Source organism: Pteropus alecto, unplaced genomic scaffold (genome assembly GCF_000325575.1).
Source record: "Pteropus alecto unplaced genomic scaffold, ASM32557v1 scaffold20, whole genome shotgun sequence".
NCBI lineage: Eukaryota > Metazoa > Chordata > Mammalia > Chiroptera > Pteropodidae > Pteropus > Pteropus alecto.
Window position 1 is genome coordinate 39345859 of NW_006436298.1, and position 26416 is coordinate 39372274.

At 36.9% G+C, this 26416-nt stretch overlaps 2 protein-coding genes across 3 annotated transcripts; both read right to left on the reverse strand.

Moving 5' to 3' along the window:
* Nucleotides 1–658: 658 nt before the first annotated feature.
* On the reverse strand, nt 659–12473 carry CDO1 (cysteine dioxygenase type 1). Its single transcript, XM_006913296.3, has 5 exons — nt 12053–12473; nt 8998–9075; nt 7407–7561; nt 2251–2420; nt 659–1347 (listed from the first exon to the last, which is right to left on the reverse strand). Exons 1-5 carry the CDS (start codon nt 12220–12222, stop codon nt 1318–1320), a joined length of 603 nt encoding a protein of 200 aa, XP_006913358.1. The 5' UTR covers nt 12223–12473; the 3' UTR covers nt 659–1317.
* Nucleotides 12474–15409: 2936 nt separating this feature from the next.
* On the reverse strand, nt 15410–26382 carry ATG12 (autophagy related 12). Of its 2 annotated transcripts, XM_006913297.3 has the most exons (4): nt 25958–26368; nt 22423–22559; nt 17887–17949; nt 15410–17163 (listed from the first exon to the last, which is right to left on the reverse strand). In XM_006913297.3, the coding sequence occupies exons 1-4, from the start codon at nt 26118–26120 to the stop codon at nt 17104–17106; spliced, it is 423 nt and encodes a 140-aa protein (XP_006913359.1). In that variant the 5' UTR covers nt 26121–26368; the 3' UTR covers nt 15410–17103. The 2 variants fall into 2 exon arrangements, with proteins under 2 accessions (XP_006913359.1, XP_015446012.1); XM_015590526.2 differs by lacking the exons at nt 15410–17163; nt 22423–22559 and having other exon boundaries at nt 17888–17949; nt 25958–26382.
* Between the last annotated feature and the right edge of the window lie 34 nt (nt 26383–26416).

Below are 26416 nucleotides of genomic sequence, written 5' to 3' on the forward strand. Positions count from 1 at the left end.
TATAATAAGGGAAACAGGCAAGTTGAGGTCCACCATAGATTGGAGAGGTGGCCCCATCTAAGGGACAAACCCTAGCCTTGCTAACTGACGTCAATGAAAATGCAATGTAGGTCCAGTGTTGATAGATACCTCAAACTTTTAAGAAGCAGAAATCCACGTATCCCTTCTCTTTGAAATCTCCAGTTTTTAAATGTTGGAAAACAATTCACATTTAAATACAGACAGGCATAACTTGGAGACATTGCAGGTTGGGTTCCAGACTACTGCTATAAAGTGCGTTGTAATATTTTTCCTAGTAAAGAGTCTTGCTTTCAACATGTAAAAATCAAGACATCTGTGAAGTGCAATAAAGTGAAGCCTGTACAGATAAACACACAATTTTCAGGCAAAATTGGTTATGCAGGCATTTAGCCCCTCAGGTTGGTATCTCCAGCCAATTAGTGAACATATGTAAAGCCCCAAAAGGTAAACTGCTTTTGAATGCATTTTTTGGCCTTCTCATACGTAGCCTTACATTATAAAATCAGATTTCGCAGTACTTTTGGTGGTCCACCTAAATCTAAGAAACTATGAATTTTATGAAATTCTTATCAAGTTAAAGAGAAAGACTTCAAATTGTGTTCAAATCCAGTTTTATTAAAATTATTTGGGAATTTTGGGAGTATTACAAAGTCTTTGATTATGGTCACTGGATACACTAGACATGAGTTTATGTTTTTGGTTTGTTGTATACAGGTACTTTTCTAAATCCTCTGCCTTTCATTTCATTACCAAACGTCAAAGTACCTTGTTTTTCTATCTATAAGACCCTATTACTTATAGAACAGGAATCTGTAAAATAAGACTGAAAAAATAAAATTCAGATTCAAAAACTTATCTTCAAATATTAAGAACATACGAAGTATACTAAAGACATCTACATTTCGTTATCCAAGTAACAAGGCAGGCATTTGATGTCTATGGTTTCTTGTTTTTATTTATTGCTAATTACAGTTCAGAGACCGAAGTGTTTCCAGAAGCTATAAAAACCTTCACTGATATTTCCAGTATGGTTCCAATGAGGATTAAACCAAGAGAGCACCTGACATGGCCTTTAAAATCACAAGGCTTTTTTTTTTCTTAGTGGGATTTTTCTTCTGCAGTAGCTCAGAGCACTACTGGCATACTTAATGCCTTGTAATTACCATCTGCCTTACAGGAGATCTAAATATTGGCTTTGTAAAGTATATTACTGAACAGTAAATGGTGGGAGGCCTTCCTGTCCAAGGCAAAACTTCAGCAGACCTTAAAGTAAAACTTCAGAGGGCTTGGTGCTCCTTAGTTGTTTTCCAGTGATCCTGAAGTTGTCTATAAAAAAAGAGAAAAAAAGAGGCTGTGTAAGGATTTTCATACCAGACCTTTCGGCTTGTTCTAAGTAGTCCTGACTTCTTATCTGTGCATGAAAACTCTCAGCTATGGCAATGAAGTCCTGTTTTGTTCCTGCGATAAGAGTAGCTCTTGGGGATTAAAATGCAGAAAACAGAGCAGGGCAATCACTTGAGAAAATTCTGCCCTAGCTTCCCTCAAAGGCTGTACTTTCATAAGATTCATGAGGATTGTTTTCAGTCTTTACATTCCTTTAAATAGCCAATTTATTTTGCCAGAGGTAGAAGATTGCCATACTGTATTACTATTGGTTGCCTTATTATTTTTAGGTGAAAACATTTGTTCCTCAAGGAGGAACATGTTATTACAGTCCATTCTCAGTTATTTGGGGTCTGAATAGCATCACTACTGAAAGAAAAAGCAATTAGGCAATCAAAACAGGAAAGTTTCTTTATTTGTATCATTGGAATAGGATCTCAAATTTTGCAAAGCTTAACTATGCAAGTAATTTCTGTGTTGTCCCAACAAATTAGGCCTATGAACAGTAAGTCATAGCAGAAGTAATATCAAATAATATAGATTTCACACTTGTATCTCTAACAAATAAAAACATTTTCTTTAGAAATGAGCATAGATTTTGAATCTTAATAAATAATTCTTTGCATCTAAGTTTTTTTTTAATAGAAATTGAAAATATATTCTCCAAAGTTAAAGAAAAGAATCAGGATATAAGGAGCCTTTCTCCTAAGTTAAGATTCATCTAAACTTCAAGAATACTTAAAACAAAATATTCGAATAAAATACAGAACAAAAAAAGCAATGCATATGGTATAATGTTGCCAACCCACAAAGCACTTAAACCTAGGAGAGAGAAATTATACTTACAAATGGAGTCCTGATTCCAAATTTGCTATAGAATGTCATGGTAACTTTGTTTTTATGTCCTGTTCTTTGATCAAAGGCATGGCATGAATCAAAAGGTGGACTGTACAAGTGAAGGCTCACAGCGGGTTCCGTGTGGCTAACATTCTCCACTCGATGTAAGCCAATGGAATCTAAACAATATCCAAGAAGAACAGATAAAGGATTAGATGATGGCTGTAGGTAAAAATTTTGTCAGTCACTTAAGATTGTAAATCAATTGGCTGTATATGGAATTAACAGAAATTAGAATTGAACTTCTAGTTAACGATAGTGAGACATGTGAGACTCTGCTCTTTCCTGAAAGCCCCCTACAACTGCAGTTAAAAAAGTAAAAAAGCATCAGTATACAAAGAAAATGGGAAAAGAGAAAACATTAATAAAAATTTAAAAGGTTGAAAGCAGACTCTTGAATAACTCAGATGTTAAGGGCACCAGCTCCCAACCCCTGCAGTCGAAAATCCACATGTAACTTTTGACTCCCCAGAACCTTAAGTTATCCCCCAATATCTGTGGGGGGGGATTGGTTCCAGGACCCCGTGGGGATACAAAAGGATGCTTAAGTCCTCTGTATAAAATGGTGTACATCAATGCATACAGTCGGCACTCCGCATCCGCAGACTCTCAACCTTGAATGGAAAACAGTATAGGAATTCATTGAACAAAAAGGTATAAGTGGACCCATACAGTTCAAACCCATGTTGTTTAAGGGCTAACTGAAGATGGATAGCTTTGCAGAGGAGAGAAAGCTAAATCTTCAGTTATGTGCGAGAATAGACAAGAAAAAATCTGATTTTTATCTTGAAACTTCCCAACAGCTCAGGAATTGGCAGCATGAGTATTTCTGGAAATAAGAATAAAGATGGGGCTAAACATAAAAGAACTGGTTGAAAGCCTATTTAGGTAGTCTCAAATCCCTTTCACCTCTTCTCCCTCTCATTCCCTCTGGTAGAAATCTGAGATCAATTCTCTAGGAAGAGTGCAACAAATGAACTCAGGACAGGTGAAAAACAGGTGACTGAAGTCAAAATTTACATGTTTAATGGGAAGATTCCCCACTTTTTTCACCACCTATCTGTTAGAACACTGCCAGACAGGAATTTTTTCTCCAGGAAGATGGGAAGTGGCTTCTCAGGGAATCTGATCCAAAAACAAAGCCCTGAAGATATTACCATCGGTTCTTCCGCAAGGAAAAAGCTCTGCCTGATTACCCTAGACTGATGTCCAGTTTTCAGAGCTACGGGTTAACTTTTTTTTTGTCCCTGGTTTTTAAATATTAGCACACAGACAAGGCCACCAGACATTTGAGTAAAGCCTATGGTACTAAACACAGAAACCATTGCAATCTGAAAAAAAGCAACTAGAAATAGACATACTTTTTCAGGAGAAGACTTAAAAAAAACCTACCCTTAATATCCTCAGAGATGAGACAAAACTATATGAGAATAAAAAGAGCTTTTAGAAATAAAAAAGGATAGGAGAAATAAAAACTGGAAGAAAACTGAGGAAGCTGAGGAAGACTCAAAGAACAAAGAAAATAGGAAAGATCAAAGAAAAAAGAGGAATAGTTCACTAGGTTTAATATCTGAGCAAGAGAAGTTTCAGAAACAGAGGAAAAAAAAAGTCAAAGAAATAACTTAAAAATATTTTCTTGAATAAAAGGACATGAATTTCCAGATTGAAAGAACCCACTGAGTACCCGGCACAATGAATGAGTCATGAAACAAGGTATTTCACTATAATACTGGGGGCAGAGAAAAGATATCAAAAGAGAAGATCTCAAAAGTTTCTAGAAAGAACAAAATAGTTTCATAGAAAGATTCAAGAATCAGAATGGCACCAGGCTCTTGAGAAGGAGACTGGAAACTAAAAGACAAGGGATTCATAGTTCTGAGAGATGATGATTACCATTAACAATCATGTTGCAAAGGTTGAATATAGAGACTTTTAGGTAGATGAGGTCTCAAAAAATTTTTCCTGAAATTGTTCTCGTAGAGCCATTGGAAGATACGTTCCACCAAAACAAAGGCATGGACCAAGAACAAAGCAGACATGAAATCAGAAAATAAGGAATCAGCAGACAGAGATTGCAAAGGGAAAGCTTGGATGATGTGACAGGACCCCAAGACGACAGATGAGCCCTGGTCTAGAGATCAACCAATCTACACCGAAGCAGGTCAAAAGGCCCTGGAGATGTTTTCAAGAGATCGAAATAAAGAATGACGAAATACATGATTTTTAAAAAATATTCTGGGAAGAAATTTATAGTTGAGAGAGTTTGAGGATTAATCAAGGAAGAAAATCCAGTGTAATTAGCGTAATTAATGTAGGCACCTAATTTGGCCTTATGCTTTATGATCTAGCTCCATGAGCTTGCTAGAAGTAGAGACTTAGGTTCTACTTCCAGCTGGACCTCCTAGCTATATTACATTTAAACGACTCACAACCTCTAGGATCTTCAGTTTTCTTCACTTCTAAAAATGAAGGCTAATTCTCAGATCTTTAAACTCTTGACTCTATAGCTTACTGCTTTTGTAATATACTGACTTAAGCATCATTTTGAACAGAAGTTCAACATTCTTAAGAACTGACTGCTCTTACACAAATTAATGATTTGTTTTTCCAGTTACAAGCCCCTGCAAAAAACTAGGTATTCACTCTTTAGAGAAGACCCTAAAGTTCATGCCTGATCCCAACTATTAATAATTCCAGAGTTATTATTATTATTTTTGATCTTTGCCTCCTTTCCTTTATCCCCATGGTGTACCTTCTGTCATGTCATAGTAATATTGAACTTGGTAATACTTATGGATGCTAGTGTGGTCCTGGCCACGTTCACCTTTTGCCTATCGCAATAGGTAACTTGCTCTCCTTGACCCAATTCTCCCTTTCCTCCACCCTATGATGTACACTGCTACCAAACTGATCAATATATTCCCAAATTAAATTCTGCTGACCAAAGCAAGCTCTTACTTTAAGCTTGTCTTGGAGGCCCAGGCCCTGATCTCACTTTACTCTTCCACTACTCCTGTCCAAGCCCATTTTTCCTTCTTCCCTCCAAGTGGACCACTCCTGATTAGTTTTCATTCTTTGCATTCTTTGATTAAGATTGTGCCTTCACTCATGCTCTTCTCTGTATTTGAAACATCCTTCCCACTGATCACTATCCATCTGCACTCCTACTCCTGCATCTGTGAAAATCAAAGATTGTAAATTTGTGACTTTTTGATTATATGGGTAATTAGCCTATAGAAATATTTAGCTAGCCCACCCAATATTTTACTGATTGGCAAATTTTCTATAAAAATTAGAATTTCCCACTTCTTTGGAAAAAGACATCAGGATGATCTCGCTGGAGCTGGGTGCCCACTGGTGTCCTCTAGCTTGCCCACATCAGTTCCCACAGCCTTATCCCTAGCCTACATCCTTCATTTACCTTATCTCCTTGGCTTCTATAGTCTTTTGCATTGAAGACTCTCGAAAATAGCTTACCTATTCTTTAAGATCTATTCTAGTTTCACAAAGACTCTGTGACTAGCTGAAAGAAATTATTCTGAAAGGCTTGTTGCGTTAGATGGGCAACAAACTTGGTCTTGAAAATTTGGTGTGCCTCGTATATACATAACAACCCTCAAATAAGAGTTTCCTGTGACACAAACTAACACCTTGCGTTATGTGAACGGGCAGACAAAACTTCCCATAAGTAGTCCCTCCTTATCTGCAGTTTTACTTTCTACAGTTTGTTACCTGTGGTCAACTAAGATCTGAAAATATTAAATAGAAAATTCCAGAAATAAACGATTCATAAGTTTTAAATTCTGTGCTGTTCTGAGTAACACAAGAAAATCTCCCACTTTGGTTCTGTCTCACCCAGATGTGAATTATCCCTTCGGTAAAAATTATCCCTTCGTCCAGCCTGCTGTATAGGCTCCCTGACCTTTAGTTACTTAGTAGCTATCCTGGTTGTCAGATCAGTTATCAGATGATATTTTGAGAGAGAGAGAAGACCAGATATACTAACTATTATTATAGTATATTGTTGTAATTATTCTATTTTATCATTAATCATTGCTTTTAGTCTCTTATTGTACCTAACTTATAAATGAAACTTTATCATACATATATATGTATAGAAAAAGACATAGCATTTATAGGGTCCAGTACTATCTGTGGTTTCAGTTATCCACTGGGGGTCTTGGAACTTATCTCCCACAGATAAAAGGGGACCATTATACAATCTAACCTTTTTAAATGGCTTGCATTCTTAAATTAATGAACAAATTTAGGCCCAGTAGCAAAGTCAATGCTAATTTTTAAAGAAGAGAGAACCCGCTTTGCCAGGAAAATTTCTGTAATATTTTATTTTATGTAAGTGGGATAGCATCCTAATTAAGAGCATGGCCTTTGCAATCAAATTGTTTGGGTGCAAATCCTGGCTGCTACTTAAAAGTTGAGTGACATGGGCAAGTTATTTGATCTTCCTATGTGTTGGAATCTCATCTGTAAATGGGAATAAATTATCTCATATAAGCTTTCACGAGCTCTTTGGAAAGTTATTCTCCCCTTCAGGAATATAGATGTTAATCACTGCCTCTTCTAAGAAGCATGTGGCTTTCTCATATCACATTTAGGGGAAAGAATGAATTCTTAGTGAGAGATCTGTAAATCACTGCTAAATAATGTGCTTTGTAGTTTCCCTTGAGAATATTCTTTTAAGTATGTTGTATGCATTTTAGAAAAACAGGAACAAGCTAGCATTCTTAACCACTTTGAGAACATTTCTTTACATTTTCTAATGCAAAGACTAACTTTTCCAACTTGGCCTTCCTTACTCTATTAAGAGACTCTGCATATGTAAAATCATATTCGATTCTAACTGTCCTAAGAGTTGGCAGGTAAGTGACTTTTCAGCGGGCACTAATTTATTTGCATGTGTTTTCAATAAGTAATTCCAATTCATATGTAAAACTTTAAAAAGCAAGACACGCTGCTTTTGGATCATATCCCAAGTATTTGACTCCATGATCCAACTTCTATTGCACATGTGTAAGTAACCAGTACTTCAGAAGGGAGTTCAAGGTTTTTCCCACCTGCCCTTAGAAAAAGGTATTAGATGTTACCGTTGATGTAGGCACACTGGTTTTCTCTCAAGGTTCTTTCAGACTTCTTGATCATCTCATTGGACTTTTTGTCAGGCCAGGCAAATAATGTCTCCTTTAGATTTCCCTGCAGAATCTTCAGAAAGCAGTGGGAGTTGGTGTGATCATGGATACTGCTATATGTACACAAAATGACAATTAAACTCAGTAGATGGTCCAATACCCAGACCTGCAGCAACAGTCAGCCCAGAGCTTATAGCTGCACATTGTCAACAGGACATCTCCCAGGGCAAAATCCATTTCAGCTAGATTTTTAAATGTAATCAATTTGTAATTCAACATTGTTCAGGGCAAAGTAATAAAATGTCTTCCATATCAATGCATATAAGGGGTATAGTTTCTATGAATAACCCCTACTAAAGAACAGTTAATTTTTATAAACCTTGTAATACTACTTTGATAAGAGAAACACAAAACCAGAAACCCTTTTATCTACTCCAAAATGTAGCTTTTAATAACTCGGTTAAGCTGGGTTAAAATATAATTATAAAACTACATTGGAGAAATTCTAAAAAGGACAAAAATAATTATCTATAATAATTGCATCACACTGAGAAGGTCACTTAACATTTAATATTTTTTCACAGGACTTTTCTCTTTTCTCCTTCCTTTGGGGGACAAAACATATATATATGCATTACCATCCTAAAATTTTATAGTAATGTATACATAATGTTAATACTTTGTAGATTCAGAGTATCCTACCTATGATTACCTTCAAGTGTGGGTCTGGGAGAAAACAAGTAAATTGAATTTAAGAATTTATTCTTATAATCTTAAGAGTAAATAGTATTTAAGATTAGCAGTTGGGTTGATGAAAGTATATAAACCTATGTACGTTTTTGGCATTTAATATGTTGAATTCCGTTAACCCATATATGTACCATAAGAATGTGTTTCCTAAATCCATAGAGCCTAGTCCTACTCTTGACATATAATCTGCTTTCAAACATACTCTCTAGACCTAACTTTCCAAAGGCTTGTAAATTCATGATTCCTCTCTCAGATCAAAAATGGGTCTGGATTATTGTTTTCACCATTCTCAAAAGACTGAGAAGGATATGTTTAAAGAGATAACAATACTCAATTGATAATAGTGCTAGCAAATGTTTAAACTAAGGACAATTAAGGAACCAAATTTCAAAAAACTGATATTAGTTTAAGTTGCCTTACCCTTACTTGAAGTAGACAGAAATTTGTGAACTGCTTTTCTAGCTCCAAATCTAGATGCTTTGTCCCATAATTGTTTACGCACTTCAAAACACCACAAAGGTCAAGTTTTAGAACAATTCCATAAAAGTTTGGAGTTAAGTTAAACTGGTTACTACCTCTTTTATTTCTCATTTGGGGGGCTAGTTTTAATGTACACGACGTATGCTAATTCCCATGAGATTTTTTTTTGTTGGGATTAAATGATATTATGAACAAATAATTATAAAATGATATTTGTTAGTGCTCTGAAGACTTGTGGCCAGCCTGACACTGTACATTTCTTCATATGTTGGAATAGATACGCTAAATAATAACTATCTAAAATAAATAGTTGTATTACCTGCCATGTCCTTCACCCCAACATAGAATCATTAGATTAAATTTTCCATTTCCTTGATCCACAAGATTTCGGGTGTACCTAAAAAGAATGTATTCAGAAGTTTAAATCCGGTTGATGAAACAAGCATTTGGGAAAATAAGTGTGTCACAAAGTACTATTCATTTACAGAAGCTACTATTTCTACTTCTAAGCAACTTTGAAAGTGGTTTTCTCATTAGAAATCCAGCACAAATGAAAAATATTTTTTTCCAGTTCATTTTGGATATTTTTGTATTTTAAATCACAGCATTTACAGCTGCTCAGGTTTAATTAATGGCATGGAAAAGCTAACAGGAGAAAAAGCAAAAACAAAAAAATTCTTTGATTCTCCATGTGACTGTCTCAAACTGATAAAAAAAAAAAAGTTTCTCTCAGAAGGTATTTGCAAAGTACATTAGTATACTAGGCAAGAATGCTGCTATTGTTTTGTCTTGTCCTTTCCTTCCTAGTAGTTTAACCAGAACTTGAGAAACAAGGTTTTATCAAAGAGCTGTTCTAGAATTCTTAGTTCACTATAGCTCAGACGCAAACCACGTTCAAAAGTACTCCTACTGAAAAGTCCTCCACAAATAGGGTGGGGGTTGACCCAAGTACCAGAACATAGGAGACTACATTAGGGAAATAACTAACACTCTGAACCTTTAACAATGATGAAAAAACAGTAATTAGCCCAAAAAACAAACAAACGAAGAATTCTTGAACCAAAACAACCATAACCACACCATCGGAAAAAAAAATCAACTTTAAAGTTTCTATGGGTCAAAGAGGTACGACATCATCTAATTAGCAAACTTTGATAATTATGACATTCATTTAGACCATCACTTTTAAGGAAAGCAATCTTGACCCCATTTTTTGGGTAGTGTTTGTTCACATGGTCATCTGTTCACTTATGTCCTGCATGTCCCTTTCTCCCCTCTCCTCCCCCAGGCAAGAGGCCAGGTGCTGGCAGAGCAGGATCACTGAAGCTGATTAGAAAATGCTTTTTAGATGTCAGTCATGCTCACTCTGTGGCCCTTTATGACCTAGCAAGGGGCCATGCTCATGGCCTTTAAATTCAGTTCTTGTAACCAGGATACTACTTTTCTTCCTCCACCAGTCTTAGAGTCATCCCTCTTGCTTTTCTGGGGCTTCTTTCAGAGAATTCACTGTCTGGCTCACTTTGGAACACATACTTTCTTGGTTCTTCTGCACTGGCCTTCTCAAGGTCAGAGATCAGAATCCTTCACCTATTACATGTAAAAAACACTATCAAATTGATTTCTGTTCTCTGTTCCCTCTCTTCCCTCTCCTCCCCAAACTGCCAAACCAAGACTGTACCTGTTATCTTAATGAGCTATACCTGATACCTGTGGAAGAGCTCAATCCAAGTGGTTGCATTTCAAATAGTTTAGATCTTATCAATCAAGATGAATTCAAGGCCCCTTCCTGGAGATGCCCTTTTCTAAAGATTAAGAGCCCTTACAGCCTACTCTGGTTAATTAATTTCACTTGGTCAATATCTCCAGGCAGAAGAAAACTATTATGCGCCATATGTCTCAAGAAGTTTAGTAGTAGTTTACAATATGGGCTCTAGAGCAATAATGCTAATTTGAATCCTGGAGCCGCTACTTGATGAAAGTATGACCTTATGCAGGTAAGCCAATCATTTTAGTGTCTACCGGTCCTCACCTGTAAAACAGGACTAAGAATGATACCTATCTCTTACGGCTGTGTTCATAGCCATGTAATGTGACTGCAAGAGTACTTGGCCCATAACCAGCCCTCAGTTATGTGGAGCTAATGGCAAAATTAAAAACAAGACTGCTTCGGCAGCCACAGAAGAAACTTACCATGAACTGAGTTGATAGAAACCAAGGGAATTTCCTAGAGCCACTTGCAAATGAAAAATGGGATCCTAAGTAGGTTTTCAAATCCTAAAATACAGTTGAAGCTTTTGCTGGTAAAACTTTACTAAACGCGCTTTATATGTTTGGTGAAATGACTAACAGAAACTGCTCTCAAGGAAAACATCTTTCCTAATTCTTCTCTTTGAACTATACCCCTCTCCCTACTCTCAACCCAACTAACCCAAGAGACTGAAGTGCTGGCTACTCTTCGGAAAAGAACCTTTTTCACCCTTCAGGGTGATTAAATTTTACTTCTGGCCCCAGAAGATTGGTAGAGATTCATTTTTTACTTAATCACCAAGCAGGGGCTGCAAAGGACCTGGCCTCCCGGGGCATCTCACTTCAGCACAGCTGGGAAATAGCATTTCAATTTACATTCCATTTCCTCAGAACTACGGATAAGAGAAAGCATATTAGCTGGGAGCTGAAGGAAAGGCTGGCGTTTAATTCGCGAACCTGATAGTGGGTTTAAATAAAACCTCAGTCCGGGAAGTTAAACTGGTTTAGGAGAGAGGGCACCACAAACCGAAAAAGAGCAGTTGACAACCCCAAGACGCAGCAAAAAAAAAAAAAAAAGCCTGAGGGCATGTGCCTGGTCGCAGGCAACCGAGAGCGAAGTGATGGAGAACTGGTGTCGGGCAACTGTATCCTCCATTGTTACTCCTTTCTCGGGATTGCTGGAGTAGTTCTCTCCGGAGAGCACTGTCCGTCAGTCCTGCCAGTAGGTTCCCCTGGGCAGCAGGCCGGGTAGAGCCTGAGGACATTGCTCCCGGCAGGAGGAGTGGAGGCTTGGAAGCCGAGCGGTTGACGCGTGAGGAGAGAATAGAAAACTGTAGCGGTGCGGGGTCAGTTCCCCCAGAGGTCGAGCGCTGCAGGATCCACCTTCGGACAAAGCTCGGAAGGCGAGCTCCGCGGTCCAGGGAGGAGGCGCAGCACTGGGGTGCGGCAAAGGCCTCGGGGTGCTGGGAGCGTGGGGCGGCAGGCGATGCTCCTGCCCGCGCTCTCCTGGAGCAAGCCCCCCACCCATTCCCTAAGGCCCCCTACTCCGCGGGCTCGGAGAGGCCGCACGGCTGGGTTTTGAGGCCCGCGCCCAAGATCCTCGGCGGGCAGCGCTAGAGCGCACTCACCTGTACTGGTCGTACTTGGCGTACGCTGCCCACTCGGCGGGGTCGCTCTCGTAGGCTTCCATGACGGCCTGCACCTCCTCCACATTGACCTCCTCGCCGGCGAAGAGCTGGTGCAGGATGCGAATCAGATCGGCCAGGGTCCGTGGCTTCAGCACCTCGGTCTGCTCCATCCCTTGAGGAGGTGGCGACGCGCCTTTCTCACCGCTGGGCTTCGGCGAAGAAGCTGAGCGAGCCCAGGAACCGGGGACGAGGGACCCTAGCTGTCGGCTAGATAGCTATGCACACAAAACCCCCAAACGCTTGAGAACAACGGCTTAAAGAATCTATAGCAAGATAGCAAGAGACGCCCCCAGGGCAGCGTGGCGCGCCTGGGCTCACGAACGACGCGCAGCACATACAAATCAGGACCTAGTCTACAAGGTTTAGCCTCCCGGCCCTTTTTAAGCTCTCGGAGTCAGCGGGAATGTACCAACGGCCCTCCGAGGGTGGGGAGAGACGGGGTGCGACCTGAAGAAGGTGGCGAAGGCGGCGAGAACGTGCGGGCAAGGGCCATGCTCTTGGCGCCAGCCTTCTGAGCCCTGCAGCCCTCTTGGGAGGCCTTCTCCTCTGGGTCTCAGCACTCGCGATGGGCTTCGCGCAATCTCTCCCCCACCTTAACAGGGCACATTTTGGCTGCCCAAACCTACCTCTCTCCCATCGTCCCACCCGCGCCACCCCTGCCTGAAGTTCCTTTCAACCGCGACGCTGGGATGCAGACTGCAGGGGTCGGGAGACAACGGAGTTGGACGTAGAAGAATGGGGACCCTTTCTTTCAAATAGAACTGAGGAATTGTGAAGAGCATGAGAAGGTTGAGAATGATGGATTCTACTCCCAAGAAGGAGAGCTACTGTTTTTGTAGATTGAAACTGTAGATAATATGCTCCATGGTAGGTCAAAACAAGTCGTAGTCTTCCATTAAAAAAAAAAAAAAAAAAAAAAACTTTAAAAAGTACATTTTGACAAAGGGAACTCGGGTCTCGAGCAAGACTAGTGAAACGATGGAAGGCCATGTATCCCTTTGATTTTAAAATGAAACATTTCCTAAAAAATATTTAGTGCAAAGACCTGATGTTTCAATTCATGGCGAAGAAAAATGTTTTTATGTTTTGTTTTGTTTTGTTTTGCTCCCAATGCAGTAATTTAAAAGGTTCTAATTAGGCCATCTAAATCTTTCAATGCTAGTCGTGTGCTTGAAGGAGCCTACTGGTAATATATGTAAAACATTTCTGTTGTGGGTAGCACTTAGCACACTTGGAGAACAATGCAAAGTACGAATGAAAATATGAAAAATGTGAGACAGAAGAAATCCAAGTATAGATTCCTTCTTCCTCATAAATAGACCCAGAACGATTTGGATTCAAAATTATTAAGGTCTATACTTCTGGAAGACTTTTTTCTAGACTTCCTTCAATACATGTATTATATGTGTATATTTGTGTATGTAATATATATATTTACATTTACTTGTGCAACATGAAGTCTTCTTTTAAATATCCCTGGTTAAACTGATTACATTGTATGTATTCTAACAGCGTTGTTAGGAAGTAAAAATGACAGCTCAATCACCATTGTTCAAAAGACTTTGGGTAAAAGGCAGGCCCCAAGCCAACCTTTGATGTGTTTGCAAGTTGAGGCTCCATTAACATAAGTAGAATACCTAGATCCAAAGAGGTAGGAGTTCTACTACATTCTGCATTGCCCGAAGCAAAAATTTACACATAATTTACAATTAAGACAGACGTTGATGTAGAGTAGATATCCAGAGACTGGCACTAGAGTTATTAGAGGTCTGGAAATATGCTTAATTTACACTTAATTTACAATTAAGACAGACGTTGATGTAGAGTAGATATCCAGAGACTGGCACTAGAGTTATTAGAGGTCTGGAAATATGCATCTATTCATCCATTCAACACATTTTTAAAAGCATGTACTATATGCTAGGCACTGCTTATAAAACTGTCTCTGCCCTCAAAGGTCTTATGTTCTAATGTGGGGGTGGGCGGGCGCCATGGTTAAAAATACCAACAATTATCACATACATTGTGCATAGAGAAATGGACAAATACTGTGTACAATTTACAATGGAGGAAAGCTAAAGCAGGGAGAGGAGGATGGAGGGTGGTGAGTTGCTATTTTAAGAGGGAGTTCAGGAGAACACTTCCTTGATGAAGTGATATTTGATTAGGGACTAAAGATGTTACTGAGAATTTTCTGGGAGAAGTTTACTGGTAGAAGAAACAGTGTAAGTGCAAAAGCTCTGGGATAAGAGCAAGCTTAGTTTTTGAATAACAATACAGATGGACATTAATGTGGGTGGCAGGGTGTGCAAAGGAGCACTGTCAATCACACAAGACCTTGTAGGACAATGTAAGGGCTTCAGCCTTTAGTTTGATATTGGAAGCTGTATCATCAAGTATTATATAATCTCACAGGGGTGAGAGTTTATTTTTGAGGCAACATTCACATAACTTTTATTACAATATAGTTATAATTGTTCTACTCTATTATTGTTAAATTGCTTACTGTATCTAATTTATATATTCAACTTTACCATAGGTATGTATGTATAGGGAAAAACATACTATCTATAGCAGGGGTCCCCTATCTCTGGGCTGCAGACCGGTACCAGCAGCTGCCTGTTGGAACCAGGTCGCACAGCAGGTGGTGAACATGGGCCAGAGAAGCTTCATCTCTCCAGTGCCAGCATCACCACCTCAGTTCCACACCAGATCACGCATTAGATTCTCATAGGAGCACCAGTCCCTGATGCCAAAAAGGTTGGGGACCGCTGATCTACATGGTTCAGTACCATCCATGGTTTCAGGCATCCACTAGAGGTCTTGGAACATATCTTGATTACAGATAAACATTATTAGCTTACCTTATACCCTAAATATGAGGAACTCATTATGAAGTCCTTGGCATAGATACCTTCAAAGATGGAAGCACAATATTCTTATATATACTCTGTGTGCTGTGGGTCATCTTTGCACAGTTAAGATAAAGCATGACATTATTGACATTGATTTTCTCATAAACATGGAAAACAAAATATAAACTGAGAGGGTTGTTTCCCGCCCCCAAGTTCAATTACAATTAACAGTTTAAACCAGACATCTGCAAAAATATTTGTGAATTGTGTTTAGGTTCCAGTCACCCAATAACTAATGGGATCCACGCTTACAAGTAAATGTTGCAAAGTTAGCATAGAATGATTATTTGAATAAGGAATAAGAGATAATATTATAAATATGGTTTGAAAGCCCTATATATTCTTCAAGGTTATTAGGAAAAAAATAAGTAAGGTATACATATTTCACTAACCTTGAATTTAATAAACTAGTAAGTTCTTTATATCAAAAAAGAATAATTAAAATGTCACAAATTCAAACTCAAGTAGTTTTGATTACTGAGGTAGTAAATATTCTTATCGCTGAAACCTTAGTGGCAAATATAAAACACATTTTTACTATCTGTTAAATACACATATAAATATATTCACATCCTTCAGTAAACTGAATGGACAAAGCTAGAGAACAGATCTTTTCCATATCGAAACGATTTGACTTGAAATTACACTTTCCAGTTTTCAACATATAGACAAATTTTTTACCTACTCTTACAAGATAAATTTGCACAGTTCAACCTGTATTATTCCAATGCTAACTACTAGCTGTATTAATTATACAGGAACATTGGTATAAGGGGTCTTATGAGTTCATTCTTGGACAAAAAATGAAATCTGAACAGTGATTTCATTACCGTAAACAGAATTGTTCCTTAGTATCCCCTAATGCTAATGTATGGCAGATCATTAACCATAAAGTACATTCTGGGATTAAGGGACATAAGTGTAGTTCAAAGTCCTTTGACTAAATCATACCATTCCCATTACTTCTGAAAATAAACACTTATTATTCTTATACACACCTTAGATCCTGTTTGAACATTCCATTCAGTTTATTGGAATGTTTTTTTTTTAATGCTGCATTACAAATATAATACAGAATGAAGAAAAAAAGTTAAATCTCACTTCAAGCAACTATCAGTCTAATAGCATTAGTAAAAATGGTACTTTTAGTCATGGCACGAAATACACAAAATTTGGGGCTATTCTTCAATTATTCTTGGAGCATTTTCAAGTTGAAAATGCATCACAAAAAACTCAAAGATGTTGCCACATTTACTTGAGTGCTTTGGACACTGTAAAAATAAGACAAACTAACATCACAGCTATAACCATTGGGACTCAAGAAACATCAAATGACTCATTTGTCCAAAATTTGTAAAATTTCTTGTTTTTCAATAAAATAATTAAATCTAAACCATGCATATTCTTTAAAGCAGTCTTCCAGTGTGTCCACATATATGCTCTCACAGATAGAGGTTTGCTAGAAATTAGCAGGAACTGCTTTTTTCCTCCATTATCATTTGGCAAAGATGTAAAACCAAACTGCCTCTTTCTGCTGGCTGGGCTGCCCTCTACTGGACTATTTAAGGTATAAAGCCAGCAGGTCAATGACATTTTGTTTCATAAGGTTACACAGTAGGTACAAATGTAAATGAAAACAGGCATATCCCATATTTCGAACAAACTGAACTTCACTGAATAAGCACAAAAAGAATCCTTTAGTAAACTAAACTGACTTTTACAGTGGGAAAAAAAAAATCAGCAAAGTGCTGATTCTAAAAAGTAAACAATTTCAGTTATTTTGAGAATTGGTAATAAAGCTTTGTACAATCAGTCTCCTTTTCTGTACCCTGGAGCAAATTATAGTAATGGGTATACGCTAATGTCAATCTTTTATGACGATTTCTCTATTAATGCTAATCACATTTTTGAGTCATCTACTCTACGGATTTTTTAAATGCATAAACATGGGTCATAGTAGATAACATGCTGAGTAGGTCATATCCACAAGTCTTGTGCCACAAGTATCAAAACTTTTCAGAGCTGTTTCCTTTGTGAAGACTCATTTTAAGTTATCAATATCTTTTTCTCTGTAGTTCATCCCCATGCCTGAGATTTGCAGTAATGTAGGACCAGTTTGCCATCACTGCCAAAACACTACAAAAAAAAAAGGAATAAACTTTTGTTATTCTTAGGTGAAAGAAAAAATGTTATGTAGCATAAATATCCTCATACATGTATGTGTAAGTTATCTATAATGCTATTTCGTTCAGGAGATGCAAATTGCTATCAGACATATAGCAGTAATCATAAATGTCTAATAAAACCTGTCCTTTAAACATCTGTAGATGTACTTAGATATTTTAGTCTTTTCTCAATATCTCTCACTATAATGCATATACTGTTTTCTAGTAGTGGTGCTACTGTATACACCATAATGATTACTGCCATGAAACTATAGGAATGTTGAATAAAGAAATTCTTCTTTATTTTTTTAAATAAAGAAATTCTTATGTAGTCTTCCTTTTAAATTTCTTGGAGGCAAATCTGGATTACTGATTACATAAACAATGTAATCAGAAGAAACTAATTAGGTAAAAAAGGAGACCTTGCTTTCCGGGTATACTTCAAAGTCATCTTCTGTTTGTATTATTCATTAATTCTTTAATCACTGTATAATTTATTGAGATCCAGCTATGTTCAAGGTATTAAGAGATATAACAGAAAACAAGAAAGTAATCTCCTTTTTCCTGATGGGCAATTCAGAATGGCATCTCTTAATGATGTGAATTAATAATCTCTTAAAATAAAAATGTGAATTAATCATACTATTCATAGATGTACATATTCCATTAAGAAAATAAAGCAGTAATGTTTTACCTCATAGAGAGTTCCAACTTCCTGGTCGGGAGAAGGAGCAAAGGACTGATTTACATAAATAAACTGCAAGAAAGAAAAAAAAACATGACTATTAATGGTATCCTGATTAATTTGCATTTTTTCTGAGTTCCATTCAGCCAGCTATTTCAAATTCTTTGTCTTCAGAACTGAAGAAAGCTTTCCTAAACTCCTTTTTCTAATTCTCATAAATTTGTCAACTACTAATTAGATCTTTATGAATATCATGTCTTCTTCTGGAAAAAGAAAGAGAATATTTGGTCTGAGGACTGTGGTCCCCAACTTATTATAACTAAACAACTTTTAAATATTGTTTTTCCATATAGCTTTTGAAGGTTTATTCAAGAAATTAAATTAAAATTTCCCATTAAAGACAAAATTTTTCCTAACAAAGTTTCACACGCACAGCTTAAAATCAAGAAATCTAATATTTGAGATAGTCTGTGTATTTTTCTTGGGTAAATGACATACATGGCTGGATCTGTTTTGACCTTTACTACCCTTGAAAACTCTTAAAGGTACTGCGCTCCAGGCTGGATGCCACTACTATAAAATCTCTTGTAGCCAAATAAGATAGAAAAAAAAAAAATGTAACATAATTGAAACCTAATGGCCTTACAGTCTTGTTTTTTGAAGGATTCATTGTTCGATGTTTCAGTTTAGTTCATTTTTACTAAAACATTTCTAGTACAGGTATCTTCTGCTTTTTGAAAGTTCGTATTACAAAAAACCTACATTAGTACCTGTTTTCACTAATTGAAAGAATTCGAAGAGGATTCTCGCTTTTACGAAGAAAGGTGAAAAGAGAAAATAATTTCCAGTGTATGTTTTGCAGTGAGCCATGATAGAAGCAGCACATACCCCAGGAGTTGAGAGTGGCCCTGCCAAGCTCCTTCTCTGAGAACTACACTCAGTATCTCAGCATCACACCACCATACCTCTGAACTGTGTCTGTATTTATGCTCTTATTTTCTGCATTCATTAGCAAGATGTGTCCTAAGGTATCAGAAAGCCCAAGAGAGCTCTGAAGGCTGTTATGCTTAGCATAAAACTATATAATTAGGCATATTTAGTATGTTTTGGTAAGTAATTTTTAGGGGGTCTATGAATGCTAAAAATTTTTCCATAATAAAGTAATGTAACTACTTTTTTGTTTTATGCCATTTTGGCTTAGGAAAGGTTTCATAGGAATGCTCTACTTTTGGATAGTGGAGAAAACCTAAACTTAAAAAGTTCCTGAAGATACTGAAACAAAAGGTTACAGTGTCGAAGTAACTTTTAATAATTCTCTTTTTAGAAAACAAAACATTATTTTCAGGTAACATATTCAATTTTCCTTTGTCTATAGTCAAATTCTAAGACTAAAATTTCTCAGGCTTAACATAGTCTTTAAAACCCAACAATAATTGGTTGATAGACACTATTTGGCTCACCAACTATAACAAGAATAAGTACTGCTTACATTTCTCCTTTAGGCAATACAATGTGGTAATCAAGAATAAGGGCTCTACTGAGACAGATCTAGGTTTGAATTCTGGCTCTAAATACACATAACTTTTTTCAGCCTGTTTCTTTATTTGTAAATATGGAAAATAATAGTACCTGTGTTTCTTGGGGCTGCTAGGAAAAATAAAATGAGACAGTATCAGTGCCTGGTATATGTACTCAGTAGACATTAGTTATAATTATTATTTAAAAATATCTCACGTGTAAATATCAATTCATGGTTAAGGCTAATAGTCTAATATAAAAATTTAGAAACCTAACAGAGATCAGTGTGCATTGAAATGTGAATTTCTGTAATATACATACAATCATTTTTTAGCTCTTAGAGTTTATCTATGAGTAAACATAGATTTTTCTCTTTTGGAATTTTAAATTAGAAGGGCTCTCGATGACAGTTTATTTCAGTAAACATTCACTGAGTGTCTTATGTGGTAGGAATTACACAAGGAACTATGAAGATTAATATGATAGACCCACACAATGACTTTTCAATCTACTGGAGAGGTAGACACATAGATAAGAATACAGATGAGAAAAGTGCATCTGACAAGGTATATAGTATACAGAGATGTGGTAATAGTTTAGCCTAGCAAAAAGGTCGGGGAAACCCTCCTGGAAGATACCTGAGAAATAAATGGCATTTAACCAGCTGAGGAGGGTAGTAATTAGGACTTTGTAGGCAAAAGAAAAGATGGTTTGAGTGTTGAGGGGACAGAAGAGTAAATGTAGTAGAGAACTACAGGAACTCAATATGATTTTTAATAGGAGTTGGCAACTGGAGGCGACTTTAATTATAAAAAAAAGGTAATTCAGCTAGTTTAAAATTCCACAGAAGTAAAATTTTCAAAACGCAATCTTTTGTTAAATGCTAGAACTTGGGAAGATAAAATTATTTTAACTTTAAAGAATAATGATTTGTTTTTAAATCATCAGTCTTTACGTTGATGTCCCTCTAGTTATTTTGGATGTTATAAAGCTCTTTCTTAGATTCTTCAGGAAGGGTTCATGGGAATACTATTCTCTGAGTTCTTGTACACTGCTGCTTGTGCCCTGATTAAAAGTCAGTTGTTGTATATAAAATCCTTATCTCACACGTTCTTTCCTTGTATCTTTGCTGTCAAAGTTTGATGATAATCTAATTTTATTTCTAAGTCAGGTCCTCTTTTTTTCCTTAGATATACAAAAGACTTTTTTCTTTTTATTTCAAGTCCAATAATTTTAATAGAATGTGTTTTGATGCTTGTTATTCTCAGGTACTTGGTATATTTTTTCAATATGTAGTTTCAAATTTTTTTAAAGAAATTTCCCTTGAATTATAGTTTTAATTCAGTATTTGTTTACATTCAGTATTTGTCACTTTTTCTCAAATCTTTTACCTTTCATTTCTTTTTGATTTTAAAAATTCTTTTTTTGCCTTCTATTTTTTAAGGCATTATCTGTTTATTTGCTCTTGTTCCTTCTAGTTTAGTCTTCATTTCTGAAATATTATTTATAATTCTTTTCCTGAGCCCTGTCACTTCATTTGTTTTATTAATGCTGATTTATGTTGTTCTTTCATGTCCTGTATCACGTTCTTAATCTTTTAGTTTGTTTTGAAGTAATAAGTTATAGCTACTGACCTGTCTTGTAAGCACATTTTTCTGGCATGCTTTTATTGTCTTTAGCAATGTTATTTTTATTTTCAATAACATTGTATCAGATTTAATCGACACTTTTGTTAAAGGCTGAACCATATGCAATTGCTGTTTTTATAGTTTAAAATGGTTGACTAATGACAATTTTACATGGTTCAACCAAACAAATGTTGATATTAATCAAGTTCTTTCAGATTACTGGATATAGGCAATACAAAATGATAAGACTCTAACATTAACATAGAACATAGCACCATTTCATCTTTTCTTCTACCTATAAATTTCTAAAATTAATGCTTTAATTACTTGGTACTCCCCTAGATTCCCACTTCTCTAACTCTTCATGAAGCACCTTTAGTAGAGACATAGCTTCTGCTCATTTCTCTCAAGTGTAAGTCCTCATTCCTCTGACTTTTCCACTTAGACTTGACCTCTTGGAAAGTTCTCTGCTCCTGGGGTTTTAGCTACCATAAGCAAGTGGATGACACTATGATCTTTTTGCCCATCTTTCGCCATTTAATTAAATTATGTATGGCCCTCATAAAACCGATGCTTTTCTCACTCTGATTGATCACAAAGGGAGATGGTCACCTGCAAAACTCAAATATTCCCAACACTTTTCCTAAACAACTACTTTTGGAGGAATCTCTGGCTCTATGCTATTCTTACCTCAAAAACTTCTAGTGACTGACCTATCTTGTACTTATTCTTGCACTTACGTTCTCTTTGTGAGAACCACTTACAGCTAAAGTCTCAGATCAGTATTAATATTGATCAAGATTATGATCTGTAGATAATAGTGTATGATATATTAACATAACTTGCAATGACAATCCAAATACATGTAGATACTTAAATTTCTGTTGTTAAATACCAAGTTAGAAACCGGTGGCATTTAAAATATTAATCCTTATAACTGCCACCATAAAGTGCTTAACATGTACTATAATATGAAATAAGTATATATTGTAATTCTCTCACAACATATGGCAAAGATATATTGCCTACCTCAAGAAGAATGGGAAAGAAGCAACAATATCAAAACAAATTTTAAAACCCCAAACTTTCTGTATTAATGTTCTGTAATATATCTTTCTGTATCAGTGACTTTTCGAGGAAAACAACCAATACATTAGGTCAAAAAATCAGTTCACATTATAAAAGAACTCTAAAATTCATTTACTTTCAGGGTTCCACAGAGAATCCTTCAATAAAGTACAGAAATTCCACCAACAAAAGAAATAAAATGTTACTGAAGTAACATGTGTGGCTCCATATACATTTCTATATATAACAGTTATTCATTGTTGCCTAGGAGCTATTGTGAATTTTTATAGTGCGACTTTTTGTAGGGAACTATTCACCATTGGTTTCATACCAACTGTTCTGAGGCCACAAGTTTAAGAAACTTTTTGATGAAGTCAATGAGTCCTTGGATAGTTCGGGTTCGCTCTACAGCCCACTTCTTTGTTTTCATTATAGGGGTGTCTCCTACAGCCTTTAGCAGGATGTCAACTGTAAAAGGCAAAACAAACAAACAAACAAACAAAACCCAGACAATTATACCAAAACATCTAAAGTGAATGTACTATAAAAGATTTTAGAAAACTTAAACCTTTAATCTACATGTAGTTTATATATTTATGATACTGGAGGTATGTCCAAGATGTAAGGTAAGGTTCTTATTCATCATGTTTTTGGATTTTTTTCCCCCTTGAGTCTGTAGTCTTACATAGGTTTCCCCATGAAATGAATCTTTAAAATTCATTTTAACATAACAGGCAATTCCAAAAAGAATAAATATAAATGATCAATAAAGATATGAAAAAATACATAAAATGTCATGGCTTTTTCATCTACCAAATTAGTAATGATTGGAATAATAATACTGTAGGTGATACTATTGTTGGGAATACAAAATGGTACAACCTTTCCTGAGATCAACGTGGTATTACCAAATACTTAGAGATAAGCTTTGACTCAATACTCAATAATAATTATTCTAGGAATCCAGTATAAGAAAATATGAGATGTAAAAAGATTCACTTAGGAGGATTTCACCTTTGTTGAAACATTTATTTTTATAGGAAAAAAACCTGATATTTAGAGGGAATTGCTTAAAGGCCATTATATTCTTTAATAGAATTTACATAATGCAGTAAAGAACACACACTCTAAAATCCCTGGGTTCAAAATCCTAGCTCTGCCACTTGCTAGGTATACATATATATATTTTGGATAGCTCTTTAATCTCTCTGTGCCACAGTTTCTCCATTTGTAAAATATGGATAATAGCACCTACCTCATAAGGCTGTTCTGAGGATTAAATGAATATGTATAAAACGTTGACAACAGTATCAGCTCATAACTCTACTGAACCTTAAGATTAAGCTGCCATTAAGGAAAACATTATAAATGTGTACTTAACAGTATGAAAAAGTCATCAAAATGTACTAAATATAAAATAGCACATGACTTTAAAATAGCACATAACTTCATTAAAACCATCATAAGCACATATTCATATAAATGTGAAATATGCACCAAAATGCAATTTCTCAGTAGTGACATTATTTGATTTTATTTGTGCTTTTTGTTAAGTACTGTTTCCTACAATAACCTTTTTAATAAAGGAAAACAAAAATTATTAGAAAGAAAATACAACTAGGGGCCAAAGTTTTCAGTTAGAGAAATTAAAAGTTTCAATAATCTAAAATACAAAAATGCAAACCCAAACTATTAAAGTCTCCCAAAGTTACTTTGCTTAAAAAAAATAAAAAAAATAATTTATCTACACTCAAAAGCAATATTGAAAGCAAAATAGTTATTGCTGCCCCCTAGAGTTAATCCTATGCTATTACATCCCTCGTCCCATTCTTTGTTATCAAAAATTGGGACCCAAATGGTCACTGTGATCAATTTATTTAAGTTCACCCTTGAAATTGAAAGCACCTAGAACACATGATGCACAGTTATTCTTCCTGCTAAAGTTTATCTTCCTTCATGTAATAATTCTAGCTTCAGTTATCTAAGTCAGGGGTCCCCAACCCCTGGTACCTGTCCGTGGCCTGTTATGAACCAGGCCGCACAGCAATAAGTAAGCAGCGGGCCAGCAAGTGAAGCTTCATCTGTATTTGCAGGCTCTCTCCAGGGCTACCATCACTGCCTCAGCTCCACCTCAAATCAGGCATGATTCTCATAAGAGCCCTGGTCCCTATTTTGTAGAGGTTGATCTACAAAATAGGGATGAACTGGAAGATAACTGAGGAGATTTTTGAATAACTCACCTCTGTGCTCCCTCAATCCCCTGGAGCTATCAATAACTCATTTGCAATTGAGCATGCCAAGAAAGCAAAGCAGAAATTACTATTAGTTGTACTACTGAAGAAAATTGAGAGGGCAAGAAGCTGGAGAAGGAACCATTTACTGTAATTATAAAGCAGATTTCGGTCTGCTTTAATAATCTTTCTTCTTCCACACATTAAACGAGAAGTGGAGCTTGTGAAATAGTTAAGCTTGTTTCAACAAAAGAGGTCCTCAAAAAAGGATGACAGTTTCAGGGTAGAAATTCAATAGCTAGAAGCTAAGCTTTATATATCAGAGGCAAACTCGAATGCTCACGGGAGTCAGAAAATGAAAATCTAATTTTTAAGTGATGGTTTTAAAAAAAATACTGTGCAGACCAAAGAAAACATGCCACATAACTTCAGCCTATATCTCGGTTGTGGGCCATTATTTTTAAGCCACTATTTTACAAAGCTATCCTCGGGGTCAAATAGTAAGCTTTTGATTAAGACTGTTAGAGCTTTAAAAAAAAAAAAAACCAAAAAGCCCTTTGAAAGTCTGTTCCTGTTTATAGTAAAATGGAAGAAAAAAAAAGGAACAAAAATCTGTAAAATTCATGGAATTCTTCTGAAGAAAGATTCTAGTGGTTATCTATAATCAAAGGTTTCTGTTTCTCTACTAGTGCATCATCTGGAAATGAGAGATTTCCCCCAAATGTAGAGGCAGTCTGACTTAAAAGGGGGACAGTGTTAAGACAATTATCCTCCATAGAAGAAACTGAAGTTCCACGAAAGGCCATGAGATCGCCGAGCAGAAAACATGCCATATATACAATAAGGCTGGACTGAGAAAACCTGTTCCAGGCCCAGGGTGAACCTCTGAGAACTGTAGCTGTTGATTTGCTGCTTTTCTCATAGGCAACTCTACATAGAGTGCTCTAAGACAAGTATATTTAGGAATTTCTGTATTTTACAATGGTGATCTAATTCTCAAGCAATAAAGGGTTGATAACAGCTAATTCAAACAATGAAATGATTCGCTTACAAAGGTTCCAAAATAGTTGTTTTTAAAAGGCGATGTCCATGCCTTTAGTTTTCCCCTAACATTCTTCATACTGAATAAAATTTCAAGATTTTTGTTTGTTTGGTTTTTGTTTGCTTCAAGGGGTGAATTCGCACGTAATTGGTATACAAAACAGCGAACTGACTAGTCGGAAGGCAAGGATTCTAACCTAGACTTGCCACTGACCATCTCTATCACCTTAAATCATTATTCAAATAGCTACTGTGTTAAGTACTTGCAGCTACGAGATTCCACTCAGCTCCCACCTTCAAAGAGCTCGCGATGTGGCCAACTGAAAGAAAGATTAGACTGTAGTGTCTTTAGTACTGAGGCAGCCAAGTACCGGGCAGCACACTGCGAAGGTGCGCCTAGAGATGGCTTTCTTGAAAAGCACTCAACTCTAAGGTCTTGAAAGCCAAAAAGCACAAATTCCTCTCTCCTGACTGGTCTAAAACCAGATCTGGGATGGGCCTTCCACTAAATTTGCTTCTTTATTTGCCGCCATCCCTAATGAGGCAATCTAAACCTCCCGCCTCTGCTCATAAAGAAAATGCTCTGAAAATTACTCTTTTTCTTGGTGTCGCCAGCAGGTTCCTCAGTTCCCGGGGAGACTGCAGCGGAAGAAGGGGGCTCTGGAGTGGCTGCTCCTGGGGAGCTCTCCGTAGGTCCTTCGCCGTCAGCCGCAGTTGAGGGCGGGAGGTGCAGGACAGACTCCGGCTCCTCAGCCATCTTGCTCGGAAGTGGGGGTTCAGCCTGTGCAGTGGGCGGGCTTTGCGCTGCGGAGCGTCTCTAAGGAGGTGCTGAAGTAGGGGGACCGAACTCGACAGTGAAGTCCGGCTAGTCCTCTCTGTCGAACACGTCGCAGACCCCTGACCACTAATACCGCAACTACAGCTTTCTCAGACCAATGAGCCTTGGAAAGTACGCGGTAGGCTAAGCGACCGCGCGCCGCTGACTGCGCAGGCGCGCGTCTGGCAAGTGGGCTGCGACCTGGGGTGTTTCCGCTTTCCTCGCGCCAGCCCCGC

Excerpts from the sequence above, each read along its gene's own strand:
- CDO1 (XM_006913296.3), bottom strand. The coding sequence starts at position 12,222 with ATGGAGCAGACCGAGGTGCTGAAGCCACGGACCCTGGCCGATCTGATT. Across the intron at positions 9,076-12,052 it reads GCCAAGTACGACCAGTACAG|GTACACCCGAAATCTTGTGG; the intron begins GTGAGTGCGCTC and ends CATTCTTTTTAG. Across the intron at positions 2,421-7,406 it reads CCAGTGTGCCTACATCAACG|ATTCCATTGGCTTACATCGA; the intron begins GTAACATCTAAT and ends GATATTGTTTAG.
- ATG12 (XM_006913297.3), bottom strand. The coding sequence starts at position 26,120 with ATGGCTGAGGAGCCGGAGTCTGTCCTGCACCTCCCGCCCTCAACTGCG. Across the intron at positions 17,950-22,422 it reads TTGTGGCCTCAGAACAGTTG|TTTATTTATGTAAATCAGTC; the intron begins GTATGAAACCAA and ends TCTTTCTTGCAG. Across the intron at positions 17,164-17,886 it reads AAGTTGGAACTCTCTATGAG|TGTTTTGGCAGTGATGGCAA; the intron begins GTAAAACATTAC and ends TTTTTTTTGTAG.